This window comes from Typopeltis vanoorti, chromosome 15 (assembly GCF_054136105.1).
Source record: "Typopeltis vanoorti isolate ZY-2024b chromosome 15, IOZ_Tvanoo_1.0, whole genome shotgun sequence".
NCBI classification, from domain to species: domain Eukaryota; kingdom Metazoa; phylum Arthropoda; class Arachnida; order Uropygi; family Thelyphonidae; genus Typopeltis; species Typopeltis vanoorti.
Genome location: NC_143563.1, coordinates 123,052,460 through 123,075,867, shown reverse-complemented (window position 1 = coordinate 123,075,867; position 23,408 = coordinate 123,052,460). Strand labels below are relative to the sequence as shown.

Sequence of the window (23,408 nt, the reverse complement as noted above, 5' to 3'; positions counted from 1 at the left end):
CCTCAATTCACCTCTATCATAGCATGGTAGGAGACTTACAATCTTCACCTTGTCGCTCTTCTTTTTTGCATTATCCAACATCTCCTTCCCATCCTCTCTCATAGAATACTTTTCACCTCTCAGATCATTAGTGCCAACCAATTAGTGCCTTACCTTTCTGTTTTATAATTCAAAAGTAAAGTTTTCATATTTTATACATAACATTTGCTTTTAAAAATATTTATGGACAATGTAAATGGATTGGTTTTCTATCCCAAGTATACATAAATATCGAGTGATATTTCTACTATATGATTATACTATCGCATGCCAATTAAAAAAAAAAAAAATCAAGAGAAAACTAAAGATGTCATTACAATTTGTAGTTACTTCTGTTATCTCTAGAAATATAAACTTGCACATGATAGTATAATAAAGTGCAATGGCCAACATTTCCAATCCCTCCCCCCTTTTGCTTTCAGAAAGCTGAGAAAGGAATGTGTCTCACTGGAAAGAAGAAATTTTCATGTGTATTCAAATTATGAATCAACTGCACTTATTGAACAATTATTGCATAAATTGCTACTGAACCTGTTTACATAAACATGGTTTCTATTCTTATTTACCTTCAAGTATAGTCACATCAAGGGGGGGGGAATCAAACATCATACAGAAAAGTTCCAGTCACTGTTCCTTTCACAAAATAATCAGATATTTTATTTTTTTATCATTTCAGAAGAAAAAAATTCAAAATTCTGTAATATGGCATTTTACATACATTTCAGTCTCTCCAAGTCTGATATTTTACCAGATTAGGAAACGGAGATTTTGCATAATTCACAATTCTTTATTACACCTTTAGAATTCTTTATTTTATTATTATTATTATTACACCCTCCATGGAGTCGACAGACTCATCGTGGGAGATTCATTCAACTGATAACATATTTATCATACAGAACCTTAAAGTCCTTAACACTCCTTGCATTAACAACACATTCTGGTAATGCATTCCATTCACTGACAATTTTCCATGTAAAAAATCTACTCCTCACACCCTTCTTCACCACACTTTTACATAACTTCCAGGAATGACCTCAGGTTCTTCCCCTCCCACCTTCTACTCTTTTTATAATCCCCTCTGGATTAATCTGATAAATCCATTCACTAACTTAAATGTCTCTATCATATCACCTCTCTTCCTCGTATCCACCAAACTCTGCAATCCACATTTCTTCAACCTTTCTCCATAGCCAGATTTCCAAACTCCTGATACTGTCTTAGTCACTCATCTCTGGACCCTCTCCAATGTCCCCACATCACAATGAAAACTGGGTGACCAGACCTGAGCACAATAGTCCAAGTGTGGTCTGACCAGTGCCTTAGACAGTGGCACAACCTCTTCCTTATCCTTGCATGTTAGTGTACTTCTTATCATAGCAGCACTACAATGTGCAGCCTTTCTAATACTAGCTATATGCCCTCTAAACTTCAGTCTACTGTCAACCATCACTCCCAAATCTCTAATCTCATCCACTTCTTGCAGTATGGCATCACTGATATAGTAGAGAGCCTTATACAAAACGTATAAGGCTGTGTACTATATCTCCAAAATGAAACACCTTGCACTTATTGATATTAAAACTACAACCCTCACTCTTTTGTTGAAGTAAAAAGTCTATTCAAATCTTCCTGAAGGGATTCAACATCAGCAGTGCTACTTATAATTCTTCCCAACTTTGCATCATCAACAAATAACTGAAGATCCCCAGTCAGTCCGATATATCATTTACAAACAAGTTAAACAGCAGGGGCCCAAGAAGAGAACCCTGTGGCATGCCACTGGTTACCCCTTCTTTTTCTGAGACACTGCTCCATCTAACCAATACCTTCTATTCCCATCTTCTGCAGCTTGTACACCAACTTATGTGGTAATCTATCAAACACTTTTGAAAAGTCTAGGAATATCACTGTATATGATTCTCCCTTATCTAAAACACTTGTCACCTTATCATAAGATGCAAGTAAATTACTAAAACAGGACCTACCCTTAACAAATCCATGCTGGCCATCATAAAAAATGCTATGTCCATCAACCCAACTCTGTATTCTATTACTTACCAATCTCTCCAACACCTTGACCACAACTGCAGTTATACAAACTGGCCTATAGTTGGAGACTTCTGCCCTAGAACCATGCTTGTGGAGAGGTACTATTTTTGCCTTAAAGATACCAAGAAATTATATACTTGGTTTAATCCATTATCCAAGTGTAAGCAAACAAAGTTTGCACCTGAAGTACTTTCAGGACTGGGGCAACTCATGGCAAAGGTGGTATGACTTCATATCACTTGCCTTAGTATCCCACAATGCAAATCACATCTCCTTGCAGACATGTATAATGCTATGCATTATGGGAAGGGTCACTACCCATGGTTTTGACCTTTATTGAGGTCTCATCAGTAGAAGCCAAGTGAGATATCAAGGTTGAAGTACTGCAGAAGTCATATTTTCCTATATGAGTTGCCAAAAGGTGTCACACTTTATAATTAAATACTCTGGATTAGAGATAGTTGTTGAAAGCTTTTCACTTGTTTATACTATAAATTAAAGATACCAAGAAATTATATACATGGTTTAATCCATTATCCAAGTGTAAGCAAACAAAGTTTGCACCTGAAGTATTTTCAACAACTATTTTGTCTTCTTTCCACTCCTCAGGAACCTTACCCACTGCAAGATTTTCATTAAATAACCAGGTCAAGGATATAACCAACTGTGGTGCACATTCCTTAAGAATACGTGCTGATATGTCATCCATTTATGCAGCCTTATTCACTTGTAACCCAACCAACATCTGATACACCTCTTTCTTTCACTTCTCTTAATACTTGCCTCTCTTCTATATATTGCACCAAATCATTTATGATATTATTATTACTGGCAACTTCAAGGAGTCCTTAGACTCATCGAGGGGGGGGGGGTCCTAAACATATCAAGAACTATTCAGCATTTACACAATATCTATCATACTTTGCTTTGAACTCATTCACGGCCATGGCACCCACAACAGACTCTGGCAGCTTATTCCACTCATTCACCACTCTCCAAGTAAAAAAACCTAGTTCTAACACCCTTGCTAATTACACTCTTGCTCAGTTTCCATGCATGGCACCTAGTTCTTCCACCACCAGATATGTTCTGAAAAATTTCCTCTGAATTGTAAAAACCCCTCAGTAATTTGAATGTCTCAATCATATCACCTCTTTTCTGCCTCTCAACCAATTTCTGTAACGCACAGATCTTCAACCTGTTCTTATAAGGTTCATTCCATAGACCAGCTATCTTGGTCACTCCCCTCTGGATCCTCTCTACCTCCTTTCCATCAAGAAAAAACTCTGGCACCCAGATCTGGGAACAGTAGTCAAGATGGGGGTCTTATAAAGGCTTGATAAAGAGGAAGAATAACCTGCTTGTCTCTGCTCGTCAAATTATTCTTCAGTAACCAAGTGATCTGATGAGCTGATTTAGCCACTTTTGCTATGTGCCCCCTAAACTTCAACTCCCTATCAACCAACACTTACAAATCTTTGTCAATTTCCTGGAGTACATTTCCATCAATGTGGTATACTGCTGCTAATCTATCCACCCCAAAATGCAAACCTTACACTTTGCCACATTAAACTGACATCCATTCTCCTTAGCCCAGTCTGTAAATCTATCCAAATCATCCTGCAAAATTTTGACCATGTGTATTCACCATTGCTCCCAACTTTGCATCATCGGAGAATAAATGAACAGTTCTTCTCAGATCCTTTCCTATATCATCAATGAACAAATTAAATAGCAGTGGTCCAAGAACAGAACTCTGTGGAACATGTGGCACAGGCCTTCTTTTGGACTCGACTCCTGAATAAACCACCCTTCTATCCATCTCACCAACCCTATATCCATCACCATGTGCTGCAGTTTACTGATTGCAATTCCATGTGGTATCCTATCAAAGGCCTTAGTAAAGTTCAGCAGTATCATTGTAAACCCATTACTCTTATCCAATTCAGCTGTCACTGTATTATAACTGTATTATAAATCAGCTGTTACAGTCTTGGAGCCTCCTTTATGCAATGGAACTATTTTCCCCTCTCCCCATCCCCTCAGGACTAACCCTGAGATGAGACTTCAGTTAAACAATATGGTCAAGGCCAATGACAATTCCATTGCTGCTTTACGTAAGACTCAAGCTGGTATACCATCCAATCCCACAGATGTGTTCACATTAAGGTTCTGTAATATACTATTCACCTCCATTTAATTCACCTCAATTCCCATTTAAGCCATTGGTTCCAACATTCCTGCAATATCAACGCATGGATGATATACTCTTGCAAAGTGTTTGCTTAGTAATTCTACTATTTCGACTGATTCAGCTATCTCCCTACCATTGGCATTCCTTAAAATCATTCTGCTGTATACATTTTTTCTCTTACTTGCAGCAAATCAAAAGAACTGTTTGGGATTCTTTTTAGCTTGCTTTGCTAATTTCCTTTCATAATCTGCTTTTGTTTTTCTTACCACACTAGTTACCTTTCTGGCCTGTGCTTTGTACTGTTCGTGTAGCTGCAGGTCCCCGCAACTTTCTCCTTATAATCACTCCACAATTCTTTCTTTTTTTACAGCTCAAGCTTAATGGGTGTTATTCATCCATTTAATTCCCACTTGAAAGTTTATTTTTCACTTGGTTAGAGTATAATAAATTTAGTTTAATCCTTTATCCAAGTGTGAGCAAACAAAGTTTGCGCCTGAAAGTATCTTCAGGACTGGGTTAAGGTGGTACACACCAGGGCAACTCGTTGCAAAGGTGGAGCAAGCTACCAACACTCCTATCTCAGTATCTCCTATAATGCAAAACACATCTCCTTGCGGATATGTCTAATGTTATGCATTAAGGGAAGGGCCACTGCCCAGACTAGTTTCGACCTTTATTGAGGTCTCTTCAGTGGGAGCCAGGCCCAAGTGGAGATATCAGGCAGATGCATTAGCAGGTCATCTCTACCTATAGGAATTGCCAGTTGGTGTGCCACCCTTTTTTAATAATTTACTCTGGATTTAGAGAAAGATGTCGAAAGTTTATTTTTCACTTGGTTAGAGCATAATAAATTTAGTTTAATCCTTTATCCAAGTGTGAGCAAACAAAGTTTGCGCCTGAAAGTATCTTCAGGACTGGGTTAAGGTGGTACACACCAGGGCAACTCGTTGCAAAGGTGGAGCAAGCTACCAACACTCCTATCTCAGTATCTCCTATAATGCAAAACACATCTCCTTGCGGATATGTCTAATGTTATGCATTAAGGGAAGGGCCACTACCCAGACTAGTTTCGACCTTTATTGAGGTCTCTTCAGTGGGAGCCAGGCCCAAGTGGAGATATCAGGCATCAGGCAGAAGCATTAGCAGGTCATCTCTACCTATAGGAATTGCCAGTTGGTGTGCCACCCTTTTTTAATAATTTACTCTGGATTTAGAGAAAGATGTCGAAAGTTTATTTTTCACTTGGTTAGAGTATAATAAATTTAGTTTAATCCTTTATCCAAGTGTGAGCAAACAAAGTTTGCGCCTGAAAGTATCTTCAGGACTGGGTTAAGGTGGTACACACCAGGGCAACTCGTTGCAAAGGTGGAGCAAGCTACCAACACTCCTATCTCAGTATCTCCTATAATGCAAAACACATCTCCTTGCGGATATGTCTAATGTTATGCATTAAGGGAAGGGCCACTACCCAGACTAGTTTCGACCTTTATTGAGGTCTCTTCAGTGGGAGCCAGGCCCAAGTCGAGATATCAGGCAGAAGCATTAGCAGGTCATCTCCACCTATAGGAATTGCCAATTGGTGTGCCACCCTTTTTTAATAAGTTACTCTGGATTTAGAGAAAGATGTTGAAAGTTTATTTTACCCAGTCCTGAAGATACTTAACCCAGTCCTGAAGATACTTTCAGGCGCAAACTTTGTTTGCTCACACTTGGATAAAGGATTAAACTAAATTTATTATACTCTAACCAAGTGAAAAATAAACTTTCGACATCTTTCTCTAAATCCAGAGTAAATTATTAAAAAAGGGTGGCACACCAACTGGCAATTCCTATAGGTAGAGATGACCTGCTAATGCTTCTGCCTGATATCTCCACTTGGGCCTGGCTCCCACTGAAGAGACCTCAATAAAGGTCGAAACTAGTCTGGGTAGTGGCCCTTCCCTTAATGCATAACATTAGACATATCCGCAAGGAGATGTGTTTTGCATTATAGGAGATACTGAGATAGGAGTGTTGGTAGCTTGCTCAACCTTTGCAACGAGTTGCCCTGGTGTGTACCACCTTAACCCAGTCCTGAAGATACTTTCAGGCGCAAACTTTGTTTGCTCACACTTGGATAAAGGATTAAACTAAATTTATTATACTCTAACCAAGTGAAAAATAAACTTTCAACATCTTTCTCTAAATCCAGAGTAAATTATTAAAAAAGGGTGGCACACCAACTGGCAATTCCTATAGGTAGAGATGACCTGCTAATGCTTCTGCCTGATATCTCCACTTGGGCCTGGCTCCCACTGAAGAGACCTCAATAAAGGTCGAAACTAGTCTGGGTAGTGGCCCTTCCCTTAATGCATAACATTAGACATATCCGCAAGGAGATTGTTTTGCATTATAGGAGATACTGAGATAGGAGTGTTGGTAGCTTGCTCCACCTTTGCAACGAGTTGCCCGTGTGTACCACCTTAACCCAGTCCTGAAGATACTTTCAGGCGCAAACTTTGTTTGCTCACACTTGGATAAAGGATTAAACTAAATTTATTATACTCTAACCAAGTGAAAAATAAACTTTCGACATCTTTCTCTAAATCCAGAGTAAATTATTAAAAAAGGGTGGCACACCAACTGGCAATTCCTATAGGTAGAGATGACCTGCTAATGCTTCTGCCTGATATCTCCACTTGGGCCTGGCTCCCACTGAAGAGACCTCAATAAAGGTCGAAATTAGTCTGGGTAGTGGCCCTTCCCTTAATGCATAACATTAGACATATCCGCAAGGAGATGTGTTTTGCATTATAGGAGATACTGAGATAGGAGTGTTGGTAGCTTGCTCCACCTTTGCAACGAGTTGCCCTGGTGTGTACCACCTTAACCCAGTCCTGAAGATACTTTCAGGCGCAAACTTTGTTTGCTCACACTTGGATAAAGGATTAAACTAAATTTATTATAATTCCCACTTGATTTACTCTCCAGACTCTAGGTATGCAGTCAGCCATTCCTCAAATCAGTCATCCCTCAAACACTCCTTTACCACTTCCCATGCACCATCAACATCCAGCCCTTGCAGTTTTACATGCCATGGCACTGATCCAAGCAATCTCCTAAGCTTGTCATATTTACAGCCTGGTAATTCACATATACCCTGTCTTAATTGAAAATTCCACACTTTTAGCCACATCCCAGGTCAGGACCTTATGATCACTCTCACCAATTGGTGGCAACATGGTTAAATTCTCAGAAGCAATTACTAGATCAAGCACTCTTGAACCCCTAGTATATTCCATCACATAGTATCATCTCAGGTAGTTATCCCTTAGTAATTGCATAAAATCCATTTCCTTCCTCCCATGTGTCCTCTCCTCCTACTAATCAATGTTACGATAGTTGAAATCTCCCATAATAATTACCTATCCTCCACTCATTGAGTCTATTGCCTATGCATGCTATCTCCATCTATTCCATCACCTGGTCTATAGCAGCACCCAACTGTATATTTTGTTCTGCTGGCCTCAATCTCACACCAGATAGCCTCAAATGTTTTCTTTGGCTGCAGTTCATCGGCATCGGCTATCATCAATAACACTCCTCACCCCATTCTTTTCTCTCTGTCTTTCCTGAACACACTATACCCTTCACATTCAATCCCACTAACTATATCATCTTCTGTTAGCCATGTCTCACTAATGTCAATAACCTGTGGCCAGGAAGAGCCAACCAAGGCCAAAAATTCCTCCTCTTTGTTCCTAATACTCCTGGCATTAGTGTACATAAAGCGCAAAAGCCTCCCCCCCTAGTCCCATCCCTATCTTGATCCCTTATACTAACTATCCCATTTTGGTTTGTTATCCTTCGTACAAACTCAGGCATATTACACACATTCTTATACTTGACTACCTCATTGATGTTTGCCTGTCCACTCAAAAGCTCACCCCCCCCCACCCAAAAAAAAGCTCTTTTTTCCCTGATTCTGCACATCTACTTTCCCTTCATTCAGGAACAATTTTTCCAGTCTCCGAACACCAAATCCATTCAGTTGCAAACCATCCCTCTTGTATAAGTCCTTTCACCTCTCAAACTCACTGCACACATCCACAAACTCCACACCATTCCTCCTACATAACCTATGCATAGTCATTCGCAATTATGGCCCTCCTCCTGAACTCGACTCTGTCATACTACAGCAACAGACTCACTATCTTAACTCTCACTCTTTCTTTTTGCTACTTCTAGTAATTCTTTTAAGTCCTCTCTCATAGCAAACATTTCACCTCTTAAATCATTCGTTCCAACCGCTACAATAATTTCTTTCACCCTATGCTTTTGAGCTCTAATAGCCTCACATCATTATTTCATACCAGGAAAGCACGATTCTGTCAAACTCTCATCTATTACACCTTTTACTGAATTGCTGTATAACACTTGCTCCTTAAATTTTCTTTCACTCTTGATCATGTTCTCATTTTGCTTATCTCGCACTAGCTTCTTTTTGTTAGCTGATGCACTTGGTATACATTTTGTAATCACTCCAGCTACTGCTTTGCCCTATGTATCACTCTGCGAAACCGAGTTATCTCCCTCACTGCAGCTAACTCTTCATTTTTTTATATCAGTCAAACCATTCTCTGCTCTGTACTTTTAATCTCACTCTCAATGCTAATTGGCATTACATCACAATTTCTATTGCATTATGTCTTTTATCTACTACATCAATCTCGCAACCTGAGACACACTTTAGATCCTTGCTTTCATGACCCTTTTGGCATACTTTCCCACCACTATTGCTCTCAAACCAAACTCCAGCCGCTCTCAGCATACATTCCGCAGACCTTACAGTGGATGAACTCTCTTTGATTAAATTCTTTAAACAATGAGGATGATTTCGATGCCATTGCTGTACTTCACATTGGTGCAATGTGCTACGCTAAGTATCTTACCGTATCATATCAAAAGACTAAATTAACACTATTTAAAACAAACTTTTTAAGCTAAACTAATTAACTCTGCAATATATTCTAATTCTAGCACAATTTTTCACCTTACCTCCGCCATAACATTTTCTTTTCCAGCACAGCTTGCTTAATTTCACTGTTCATCCATTTTGCCCCTACTCTATTTTACTCAAATGATTTTCAAAAACCAAGGCAAGCCTTGAATTTAAAGAACAGAAGGAACAGATGTGATATCACTGAAAATTCTTAGAAAAAATTTCCCTTATTTATCATTTTGAAATAAGTTTTTAGGGTAGTTTACAGTATTTCTCGTTACAGTGAAACATTTACTGTTTTGCTTGCACCTGCAGTGAGATGGCAGTGGTGTGAGTGTGTGTGTGGGAGGATTTATTCACTGTTCCTAAGTTACTCAGAAGCATGAATAACTTATGAATAGTTGACATGTAATTTGGTCTAGAATTTATTGCACCACCAAAAACACATAACTGTAAATTATTGGATATTTAATTAACTGAATTAAATCAAATTATTTATATTCATACCTAGTCTTCCTCTCAGGCATGTCAGTCATGTGCAAATTATTCATATCTGATTATTGCAGACTGAAATATAATTACCTACACCTTTAGAAATTTAAAAATACAAACAAATATAAAATTTCTCTAAATCATCAGTTCCTTATATAACCTGAAAGTAAAATATCTTTTTCCCTCTCCTGTGTACACAGATTTGGTTTCTCTGATAAATACACATGCTTGCCAGATACACAAATTGGAAGCATGAGATGATTTGCCAAGTCCATCCCATGCAACAATACAATTTCTCCATTACTTGGTGTGAACATGTTAATTATCGTTCTATTTATTTTGATAGCAATAATTCTGTAATACAACACAGAAAGCTAATTTAAGACAAACATCAATTTTGTAATCCTTTCCTTCATGCTTACACGGTGATCAGAATACATCATGAAAATTATGGAAACAACATGAGTGCATACAATTTACTAATGAAATTGAAAATCAGAACTCGCTCCCTTTCCTGGATACACTGGTCATACGTCTTCCCTCGGGCACTCTATCCTTCACTGTTTACCGCAAACAAACCTACACTGGCCAATATATACATGCCAACTGATATCACCACCCTTCACAAAAATTTGGAGTCATTAACACCCTTAAAAATAGAGCTATAACAATTTTCTCTAATGAACAACCTCTTAAATGAGAATTAAAAATTATTAGCAATACATTTATAAATAATGGCTATAGCAAAAGTACTATTAATAAAGTTCTTCATAAAACTTCATCAAAAAATAATATAGATTACAGAAAACCATAGATATCCCATACATTAAAGGGTTATCAGAAAAAATCAATAGAATCCTACATCATTATAATCTTAATGCCACTTTTAAACCATCTTTAAAAATAAAAAACATATTGAACTCCTCTAAGGATCCTCTCCCTCCCCCATTGGAACATCTTGGAGTTTATTGCATCTATTACGCCTGTAATTTACCTTATATTGGGGAAACTAGATGTACAGTCCCTATCCGTAAAAAAAAAAAAAAAAAAAAAAAAAAATCATTAAATTTAACAATTTTGGTGAAGCAGCCTCTCAGACCATGCTCTTAACACCCTACACCAAATTGAGTGGAAACATACTTGTTCTTTACATCATAAAAAAACCTGGTATGAATGAAAATTTAAAGAATCCTGTGAAATTTTGATTAACCACCCAAATCTTAAGAATAATGGAGGCATAAAAATCCCAAGAATTTGGATGGTACACATTCAGCCACTTAGTTTCCAACAAACACCGACTTTAGGACTAAGCAAGTTTTTATTGGCCACTATCCAAACCAGTTGTTTGTAATTTATATGTATACTTATATCAGTAATTTTTAATTTTTATTTATCATTATTTTTTCCTTTTTGTAAACATGTTGCTCTCTAGCTTAATTTAATTTTGTAACCTAATAGATAATAATAACAATAGGACTCTAGCTTTGATGTAGTAAGAGTATTTTTTTCTCCACCATAAGTCAGGCCAATAGTTGTAATGGTTGGTCAGTAACTTTAGCATACCATGTAGATTGTAGTGCAGCTTGTTTCTTTGCATATATATGTATATACTCTAGATGATGAACTTAATGTGAAGGTCAAAACGTCGAGTGTTTATTTTGGTTTATATTAAAGTTTTACTCTAACACAGTAGTTGTTTCCATAATTTTCATGATGTATCAATGTTGTAAACTTTTATGTAATAAGTCAACAGACTGTAAATACAAGACTCTTCAATGAAATTTTTGGAGCATATACCTCTAATTCAGTTTTTGGTCCATCAATATCTATTTCTGGATCACTAGCACTATCAGTATCCTGAATTGTAACATAGGTAGCTACTGGTAGAGTATGACTGGAAACGATATCCGATGCTGCCATACTTGTAGGTGATGGTTCCTCTGACCAGGGGCTGTCACTCTTACTTACTGGCAGGAACATATTTTGGTTAAAGCTAGGAAAATGGAAGACAACTCACATAAAAAGCTTTAAAGCTTAGGTAAAGAAGAGTAATAATACAACAAATTCGATAAAAATATGTAACACTTTTAAGCAATAGATATTTTTTTAGAAATATCTATTGCTTAAATATTTATGACTGATATAAATCTGGAAAGTCATATATGATGCAACTGGGTATTTGATTATTATTATTATTATTACTATTATTACGGGCAACTCCAGGGAGTCATTAGACTCATCGAGGGAGGCCCCAAATCATATTCATCACAACTATTTGACATTCATACAGTATCTATCATACCTCGCCTTAAAATCATTCACTGTCACAGCATCCACCACAGACTCAGGGAGCGCATTCCACTCATTCACTACTCTAAAAGTAAAGAACCCAGCTCTAACACCTTTACTAACCACACTTTTGCCCAGTTTCCATGGATATCCCCTAGTCCTCCCACAACCAGCCCTGTTCTCAAAAATATCTTCTGAATTAATTTTATAGAAACCCTTCAGTAATTTGAATGTCTCAATCATATCTCCCCTCCTCCGCCTATCAACCAATTTTTGCAACCCACAAATCCTCAACCTGTTCTCATACGGTTCATTCCACAGACCTGCTATCATCTTGGTCACTCGCCTCTGGATCCTCTCCACCTCCTCCCCATCAAGAAGAAACCTAGGTGACCAAATCTGAGCACAGTAGTCTAGATGGGGTCTTATCAAGGCTCGACAGAGAGGAACAATAACCTGCTTGTCTCTACTTGTCAATGTATTCTTCAGCAACCAAGTGATTTGATGAGCTGTTTTGGTCACTTTTGCAATGTGTCCCCTAAATTTCAATTCCTTTTCTACCAACACTCCTAAATCTCGTGCCTCATCAATTTCCTGGAGCAGGGTTCCACCAATGCAGTAAACTGCCGCCAATCTTTTCACCCCAAAATGCATAACCTTACATTTTGCCACATTAAACTGACATCCATTCTCCTTAGCCCAGTCCAATCTATCCAAATCATCCTGCAAAATTTTGACGTCATCTGCATTCACTATTGCCCTACCCAACTTCGCATCATCTGCAAACAAATGAACTGTTCCTCTCAGATCATTTCCTATATCATTTATGAACAAATTAAACAGCAGTGGTCCAAGAACAGATCCTTGTGGCACACCACTAGTCACAGGCCGTCTTGTGGACTCTACTCCCGAGTAAACCACTCTCTGATATCTCTCCGTCAACCACCCTCCTATCCATCTCACCAACCCTATGTCCATTCCCATATGCTGCAATTTACTGATTAGAATTCCATGTGGAATCCTGTCAAAGGCCTTGGCAAGGTCCAGTAGAATCACCGTAAACCCATTACCCTTATCCAGTTCAGCCGTCACTGTGTTATAATACGTGAGCAAGTTACTGAGGCATGACCTACCCTTCACAAAACCATGCTGTCCCCGATACAGTATCCCATTTTCTTCTATCCAATCTTGTATTTTCCTCTTGACTATTTTCTCTAAGACCTTGACAATGATTCCTGATATGCTAATCGGTCGGTAATTTACAACAGCAGTCTTGGAACCACCTTTATGCAGTGGAACTATTTTCCCCTCTTTCCACCTGCTCGGGACTAACCCAGACCCGAGACTCAAATTAAACAAAATGGTCAAGGGTACTGACAATTCTTTAGCTGCTTCTCGTACAACACGAGCTGGTATACCATCCAATCCCACAGATGTATTGACATTGAGGTTATGCAATAGACTACTCACCTCCACTTCATTAACCACAATTCCCATATAATCTACTGGTTTATTCGTTTCTGCAATGTCACCACCTGGATTACATACTTTTGCAAAGTGCTCACTCAGTAACTCAACTATCTCAACTGATTTAGTTACCTCCCTACCATCGGCATTCTTTAAAATCAATCTGCCATGTACATTTTTCCTTTTACTTGCTACATATCTAAAAAACTGTTTAGGATTCTCTTTAGCCTGCATGGCCAATGTTCTTTCGTAATCCTTTTTTGCTTTTCTTACCACACTCGTCACCCTTCTGGCCTGCGCTTTATACCGTTCATGTGCCTGCCGGTCACCCTTCTCCTTAAATTCCCCCCATAGTTGTTTCTTTTTTTGCAACTCAAGCTTAATGGTGTTATTCATCCATTTAACCCCTACTTGATTTATTATTCGGACTCTAGGTATACAGTCAGCCATTGCTTCATGCAAGCACTTCTTAACTACCTCCCATGCACTATCAACTTCTAGTCCTTGCAGTTGTACATGCCATGGCACTGAACCAATTAAACGCCTAAGCTTGTCATACTTTCCAGCCCGATAATTCCACATGTACCCTGTCTTAATTGAAAATTCTACACCTTTAGCCACCTCCCAAGTTAAGACCCTATGATCACTCTCACCGATTGGTGGCAATGTGGTCATATTTGTTACAGCCAAATCCTCAGATGTAATTACTAGGTCAAGCACTCTCTGACCCCTAGTATTTTCCATTACATGCTGTCGCAGATAGTTATCCCTTAATAACCGCATAAAATCCAGTTCCTTCCTCCCGTGTGTCCTCTCCTCACTCCAATCAATGCGACCATAGTTGAAATCTCCCATAATAATCACCCTCCTTCCACCCATTTCTTCTATTTGCTTGTGCATACTGTCACCACCATCTTTTCCATCACCTGGTCTATAGCAGCACCCAATTGTATATTTAGTTCTGCTAGCCACAATCTCACACCAAATGGCCTCAAATGTGCTCTTTTCTCTATCCTGCAATTTAACTTCTATTCTCCTTGGCTGGAGCTCATCAGCTATCATCAACCATACTCCTCCCCCCATTTTATTCTCTCTGTCATTCCTGAACACACTATACCCATCACATTCAATCCCACTAGTTATATCATCTACAGTCAGCCATGTTTCACTAATACCAATAACCTGTGGTCTGGAAGTGCCAACCATGGCCAAAAACTCTCTTCCTTCTTGTTCCTAATACTCCTTGCATTAGTGTACATGAATTTAAGACCCCCATTAGCCCCAACCCTACCTTGATGCCTTATATTAACTATCCCACTCAGATTTGTTGTCCTTATTTGCTCTGGCATATTATATTCATTCTTACATTCAACTGCCTCCATAAGGACTGTATCTCTACTCCCCCCCCCCCTAACAAAGCTAGTTTCCCTGAATTTGCACATCCACTACATTCAGCAACACTTTCTCAAGTCTTCTTACACCGTAACCATTCAAATGCAAGCCATCCATCTTATATAGATCCTTTCGCCCATCAAACTCACTCCACACATCCACAAATTCCACACCACTCGTCATACATAACCCACGCATAAAGTCATTTGCAATTATAGCCCTCCTTTTAAACATTTCACTGTCATACCGTGGCAAAAGACTAATCATTCTAACTCTCTCACTCTTTTCTTTTGCTACCTCAAACAATTCATTCAGGTCTTCTATCATTTCCATTTTATCTCCTCTCAAATCATTCGTACCTGCCACAACAATCATTTCTTTAACCCTTTCCTTTTGCTCTCTAATAGATGCAGTTACGTCCTTTATGGTCGCACCAGGTTGGTACGATTTTGTCAAATCCTCTACTAACACACCTCGTACTAACGAGTCTCCATACAGCACTCTATCCTTCATTTTGTTCATGTTCACATTCATACGTCTATTTTTCCTGTCATACCTTTTATTATTGGTTGGTTCATTCAGTCTACTTTTGTTCATGCACTCTACTGCTGTTTTGCTCTTTCTATCGCACTATTCAACAACGCGATCTCACTCAATGCATCTATCTCATCTTCTTTGTTCTCTGAGAAACCATTTATACTATCATTCACACTTTCTACATTCACACTCTCACAATTTTCAAGTACAACCTTGCCGTTTCTTGTCATATCCCTATTTCCTTCATTCTGAAGGTTGACAAAAATATCACACTCACGATCCGAAATACACTTCAATTCCGCATTCTCCCTACATTTTCTACACACATTCAATCCTTTATTATCATCTAACCACACTCCGACCGCTCTCCGCAAAGCGTACATTTCACAGCTAGTACACTGACTCATTTCTTTTATGCTACCGTTCTTTGATAACGATGGCGAACCTTCATTACTGGCCGCCATTTTCCTTCGCACAGGTGCCATACTTATCTGTAACGTGTTTTGTCAAATTATACGTTATAACACACCAAAAATAGACGCACTAAAATACGCAAGACAAACAAAACAAAACTACACAATATTAAGTAATTTGTATCGATAACTGAAAATGATACTTATCTTATCTGGATAATGATGTGCTTTCAAGAAATAATTTATAACATAATAACTATTAAGCAAATGAACTTTAGCATGTTTTACTAACTATTACTGATATCATCTTCAGGAGGTTGACATACTACAAAAATGTATATAAAAATATTTCTGAAACCTAAGTTATTTTTTGAAAATTATAGTAGTATAGTGAGGATTACCCATGAGAATCATTTGCCATATTAGGCATAAGCTGTTCATTGCTACAAATAACTTACAGCTATTTGCAGCAATGAACTTGAGATTGCATGAGTTCAGAAGATTCCTTGCAAGTCCCTAATAGGAGATTACCTACTAGGTATGACATGGAGGATGACGATTCCATTTTGCAATGGTCTAAAAAATGTGGAAAGTGAGAGAGTTTTATCTTTTATTTTGCATCCAATGTTGCTCAGCCTTTTTTCCTATACATTTCAAACTTCTTCCAGTTTTACCAATGTATGCTTTGCTTCTGGAACACAAAATCTTGTATACACTAAATCTTGTATTACATCTTTTGAAGAATATTGGGAATTCTGTAGTAATGGAAGAGCAGCAGAATTGGTAGAATCTGAAAGCAGCTATAATGTTGAGAATTTTAAAAATTGTGCTGTATGCATAGAAACCATGTCCATGTAAGGTAAGAAATGGAATCTTAATACGTGATTTCAGTAAGATTTGGTTTCTTACAAAGAAGCAATTTATTTAATATCTTTTTTTTGAATAGCCATTCTGAAGAAATTGCTGAAACAGAATATTATTTTTCTTTTTAGTTTCATCATCTTTAATGATTTCTGAAACTCATATCTAAGATTGTGATAATGCCGGCCTGGTTGGCCGAATGGTTAGCGTATCCGCTCTCCAGCCAAAAGGCTGAGGGTTCAAATCCCGCTTTGGACATGGATGTTTATGATTGTCTGTGAAAATACTAATGGTGGTGGTGGTCGGCGGCAGATGGCATTGGTGTAGATGAAGGTAGTTGCAGTTGGTGGCGAGTTGTAGAGTAGGTGCCCTACCTCGATGAGTCTTTAGACTCCCTGGAGGTGTAATGCAAAAATAATAATAATTCTTGAATTTGTTGTGTATGATGAAATAACCTATCAAGATATCTTTTATAGAGATTGGCTCTTCCTACAGGCTCCAAGATATCCTTCTGTTTTGCTAATTCAAACATCCAAAAACGTTCGTTATTCATTTAAATTTTTAGTGTAAATAAAACTTTTAGATGATGATTATTAAGGAAATCAAATATCAAAAAATAATTAGGTATTTTACAAATATGTTTGAAAGCAATGAATATATTATCTATGATCACCATTGCACATGGTTTTTATTATTGTTTCCTTGTCTCCTTAGACTCATCCACCATTTGCACTTTCACCACCCTCACCAATCCTCTCAGATAATGCATTCCATGACAAGTGGAAAGGCTTACGTGTTGGCAGTACATGTTAATTTACTTTCACGGTATTGATAACAACACAGAATGATAAGAAAATAATTAATATTTATTAACTTATTTGCTGATATTTCACTGGTATTATATCTTCAGAGCACAAAAACAGTTTGTCAGAGTAAGCGAAACAATAACAATTTGGTATAACAGTGGGACCAGTCTAAAAAATAGTAATGGACAACACAAGCAACTAAAGTCCTAATTAGGTGCCATCTATGTTGGAAAGAGAGAGTAAGCAAATACCAATTAGATTTTAAAATGACTGCTTCCCAGATTTTTGGTAAATTTATACAACCATACTTGTTGAGGTTTGGAATATCTTTTAAAGCTTCTGTTGATTCGGAAAACAATCTCTCTGACTTACAACTTCTGTGTAGCACTTTTGTTTTCTTCCATTCGGTCCTGTGTGAAGGGGGTATTCAAAGCATGGTCTGCTAAACACAACTTGCCATAATGATAGCGGATGTATTCTTTATGTTCACCAAGGCAGATGTCAACAGTTCTTCCTGTCTATCCATAATAAGCCAGGTCACGAGAACAGGGTACTTCATAAACTCCTGGATATGATAAAGAAGAGAGCTTGTCCTTAGGTGAACAGATGAGAGTTGCCAATTTGACATAGGGTTTAAATATGGTGAGTAGCTGATATTTACTAAGCACTCTAGATTTCTTTTCAGATGTGCCTTGAATGTATGAGATGGTAACAGTTTTACTGTAGTCTGGAGGGGATTTCTGGGCAGCATTTCTTCTCTTCCAAAAGTGCCTCCGTAGCGCAATTGGAAGAACGACGATACATTGCGCCCTTCAATTGGAATAGGCCTAAGTTTGATTCTCGTCGTGACAGGAGGAATCTTTATCTGGACGATTTCAATCGAAGGTGAGCTAGCCAATCTCGTATGGAGGTAGCAGGGTTTTTTTCTCCCGGAAACTCGGGTTTTTCATCCTGCATACAGACAAATCGGCCCTTCAGAACACACGCAATTTACAGACAAAAAATACTAGTTGTGGTGGAGGAGTTGGGCAGTAGATGGCGTTGATTCGTGGTATAGGTTCGGTGTAGTGGTTGAGACAGTTGTAGGTGTCCTCCTGCAATGAGTCTTCGGACTCCTGGGAGGTATCAGGAATAATAATAATAATAATAATTTAGTATTTTTTCTATCCTACAGGGATTATAGCCATTGGCTAAGAGAGTTTGATGTGAGTTCATTAGTATGGGCATTGTCATTGGAACAGATAGCTCTAGCTCTGTGAGTTAGTGTTTTTAGTATATCATATTATTAAGCTGGATGATGGTGTGACTTTGTGCAAATATCTCCCTGTATGTGTGGGTTTTCTATAAACAGAAAAAGATAAGGAACTATCTGGAAGCCATGTGATTAGTGTATCCAGGAAGGGTAGACAGTTATAAGCTTCCTGTTCCATTATGAAATGGATTTTAGGGTATTGGCTATTTAAATGCACTGAAAATGTATCCAATGTGTCTACATCATATGGCCAAATAACAAACACATCATCAACATAACGTAGCCAAACCACTAGTTTTTGAGTGGCTGTATTCAGAGCTAGCTTTTCCAAGTGTTTTTATGTAGAAATTAGCTAAAGGGAAAAGCCCATTGCTGTACCATATATTTGTATGTCTTCCATGTCCATGAAAAATAACCTGTGTGTACTGTAAATTTAAATAGTTCAAATATATATTGGAGAAAATGTCACTTTAGTAAATCAAGGGTTTCGTTTAATGGTACATTTGAATAGTGAAGTAATATCAAAACTAATTATTATGTCCATTTTTTAAGATATGGTTTTCTAAAACTTTTAGGTGAGCAGAATTTTTAACAAAGGAGAGAGAATTATTTGTGAGGATGGCTAGTAATTTAGCTAAATGTTTATCAAGTTTGTGTGTGGGACTGTTTATAATATCCACAATAGGGTATAGGGGTGTATCTTGTTTGTGAATTTTCACAAAACTGTCGTTTCAAGCCCAATGCTAGACTTGAGCAGAAGTTTCTCGGTTACACTTATGAGCATGCGTGGAAGCAAAAAGAATGTTATCAAACATTGCTAGGCATTCAGCTGTCCATGGAATAGAAAGGGAACACAGCAGGAGAAAAGCTGTGGAGTTTCTGTGTCTTCAATATGGAAGACTGGACAGAAGTTAGAACAAAAGTTAGATACAAAAGAATGGGAGAAGATATCATAAAATAAAGATACCAAGAAATTATATACTTGGTTTAATCCTTTATCCAAGTATAAGCAAACAAAGTTTGCACCTGAAGTATTTTCAGGAAGGGGTAACTCATATATAGAAGCTAATGACTTCACAACACTTGCCTTAGTATCCCATAATGCAAAGTATTTATTCTTGCAGACTACTCTTATATGAAAATATGACTTCTGCATTACTTCAACCTTAGTATCACCTCTGGGTCTGGTTCCCACTGATGAGACCTCAATAAAAGTCGAAACTGGTCTGGGTAGTGACCCTTCCCATAATGCATAGCATAATACATGTCCACAAGGATGTGTGCTTTGCATTATGGGATACTAAGGCAAGCGATGTAAAATCATTAGCTTCTATATACAAGTTGCCCCAGTACTGAAAATACTTCAGGCAGAAACTTTGCTAACACTTAGATAAAGGATTAAACCAAGTATATAATTTCTTGGTATCTTTAATTTATAGTATAACCAAGTGGAAAAACTTCCAACAACTATCTGTAATCAGGAGAGGATATCTTTGTATAAAGATAAAGTAGAAAGTTTTTGTTAGTTATTAATCCATATGGGATTTATTTCAGTTGAAGATGAAAAGAACTTTATTGATTTCTAGTATGATATAGAATATAGAATGAGTCCAGTAAGGTTGTTTTATTTAGGATTTTCAGTCTGATCGATGATTTCCAACTGTCGGCAAGTTTTAATTATTTCTTCAGATGCTTTCACATAAAAGGTAAGGTTATTCTGAGTTTGGTAAGCAGTAATGAATTAACTGAATGAATTAACTTTCTATATGAAAATCTCAACAGAAAGTTAATTATCTTAAAATGATAATGTATTATACAGTAGATTTTGCAAAGGATTTTGATAGATTACCACAATACAAGCTGATCGCTAAACTGAAGCATATGGGATTGGATGATAGACTAGCGAGTTGGATAGGTGAATGGCTATCAGATAGGTATTAGCAAATTATTTATGGGGAGCACCATCTCATTATACAAAATGCTGTTAGTTTTATATAGTAAGTGAAGCTATAGAAGCATCTTGGATGAAAATAAGATATGTTTATTCACTGTTCTGTGAGTTAAGTTGAAAGAAGAATTAGACTGTCTTTTGAACTGTTTTTAAATTAAAATATAGTGAGGCTTTTTGTCTCAAATTGTGCTTCAGTTGGATACAAGTGTCCTTCAGTTAGACTGTCTATTAGATAAGAATTAGACTGTCTTTTGAACTGTTTTTAAATTAAAATATAGTGAGGCTTTTTGTCTCAAATTGTGCTTCAGTTGGATACAAGTGTCCTTCAGTGGTGTTATTGTTGAAACTTTGTTTATATTGTGTTTTTGCTACTTGTTTGTTTCACTACTTCAGTGTCTAAAGATGGCATCCATAAAGAAACGTATGTCAGCAGCACGGAGGACTTCTGTACGAAAGTCTAGCTGTGCCTTGGATTTTTCACAGTGGATGCACTGCAGAAACTGCTATATGCATGCAACAAAAAATGTGAAAGATCTGTGGACCATTTGGATAAACGAGAAGAATGAAAACATTAATGTATATAAAAAGAATGTAGATGGATTAGAGCGATTAGGAATGGAAGCAAACATCGAGACCGTAGCAGAAGAGCTTCGGCAGGAGTTTGTGAAAATGAAAAGCAACCTTCATCTCTTGCAAGAGAAATTAGAAGTGCTCAGTAAGGAGGTTCAGGATATTAAGACTGAGTTAAATGTGTTGAATAGAGAAATTAGGACCATGGAGATAACTTTAGCTGAAGTAACTAGTACAGGTTTAAGTAAGGGAGAGACTTTGATGAATGACAAAGTATTGAATAGTATGGAATTGATTGGGAGTCAACAGAATGAAAGCACAAGAGGTCTAAAAGAAATGAGATGTTGTGAAAGTGAGGGAGTAAGTAAAAGAGTGTTGAGAGAAAGTAATGAAACTGGGAGAGTCATGCTGAATAGTGTAGAAAATGAGGCCGTGAGTGATGCATGTTTGGGTTTGAATGAAGTTATGAGTGGTATAATATATGGTGATTCAATGATTAAGAGTATGGAGACCAGTATGCCTGAGGAGTGCTTGTCTGGTAAAACAACACAGAGAGTGACTTTAGCAATAAAGAGAGGGCATGATGCAGAAAAGATGATAGTTATGGTGGGTACAAATGATCTGAGTGGTAGTATTAATCAGGTAGCAAGAGATTTAAGAACATTGTTAGATATCATGAAGAAGAAAAGTGTCAACGGGAGGATAGTGTGTGTGCTGCCTCGTTTTGACAATTATGAGTTAAGTAGACAAACAATGATAATGAATGATATGATTGCAAGAATGAGCAAAAAAAAAAGAGGTCTGGAATTTGTTGATGTCTGCAGTGTGTTTGAAGGCAAAAGACAGCTGTATGCAAGAGATGGGTTGTATCTGAACATGAAAGGTCATAAGCATTCGAAGACGTTACTGTTTTCTGAACAAGGTGAAGTAATTGGGCAGGGAAACTAAAATTGAAAAGTTTGAATGTAACAGGGAGAAACTTATGCAGTGAATGTATATTTGTTGATCCTTTTTTGCAGAATAATTTGAAGAATAGTGGATAAAAATTGGCATGGGACTACTGAAATTAGTAGAATGTGTATTAGTTCTAAAGCTGATACAAGAACTAAAGGGAATCTGCAATTTTTGTATACTAATGCAAGAAGCATTCAAAATAAGAGGGAAGAATTTTTGGTATTAGTCAGTGCAATCTAACCAAAAGTTGTAGGCATTAGTGAAACTTGGCTGTCAGCAGAAGATGTGGTTACTGGAATTGAATGTGATGGGTACAGTATTTTCAGGGAGCATATAGAAGATAGAACGGGGGGGGGGAGTACTGTTGATGATAGCTGATAAGTTGCAGTCAGAGAAAGTAGTATATCAAGAGAATAAACTTTTGAATGATAGTTCATTTGAGGCAATCTGATGTGAAATAGTGATCAATACAACCAAATATACAGTTGGTTGCTGCTATAGGCCAGGGGGAGGTACAGGGGTTGATATTGAATTCATGCATCAGTAAATTAGTGCAATGAGTGCGGGGTTAGTGATTATTATGGGGGATTTTAATTATGATGATATCAATTGGAAGGAGGAAATATCATGTGGCAAAAAGGAAATAGAATTCATGCACCTAAGAGATAATTACTTGAAACAGCACATAACTGAAGGGACTCGTGGTGTGAGCATGTTAGATTTGGTCATAGGTTCAGAGGACATATGCATAAGGTGTCCTTGTTACTTCCAATTGGTGAGAGCAATCATGTGGTATTGACTTGGAAGGTTGCAAAATTTGTGGATTTCTCTCTTAAAAAGGGGTATATATACAGAACTATAGGTTAGGTAATTATAACAAGCTTCGAAGTGAGCTTACAGCCATCCCATGGCAGAACATATTGCAGGGGAAAGATGTTAGCAGTGCATGGGATATAATCAGCAGGTGTCTGAGGAAGGCAATATCAGAATGTATTCCCATAGTCAGGAAGACAAACAAGGCGTTAGATGGATGAGTAAAAGTATCAGGCTTGATCTGCAAAAAAAGAAAATGTTATGGAGAATTTACAAGGAGAAAGGCGATCAGTTTGAACTCTGGTATGGTCCCTAGGCAGTGGAAGGAAGGCAAATTTGTTCCTT

General features: G+C 37.6%; 1 protein-coding gene across 4 annotated transcripts in view; it reads right to left on the bottom strand.

The window, feature by feature from the left end:
- Positions 1-23,408, bottom strand: part of LOC150099115 (coronin-2B-like) — a 565,643-nt gene that overhangs the window by 27,061 nt on the left and 515,174 nt on the right. For all 4 annotated transcript variants that reach the window (XM_090404927.1, XM_090404925.1, XM_090404924.1 and 1 more), the window contains one exon: positions 11,556-11,751. In XM_090404927.1, the coding sequence (XP_090261053.1) occupies positions 11,556-11,751 (196 nt within the window). The remainder of the gene's footprint in view (positions 1-11,555; positions 11,752-23,408) is intronic.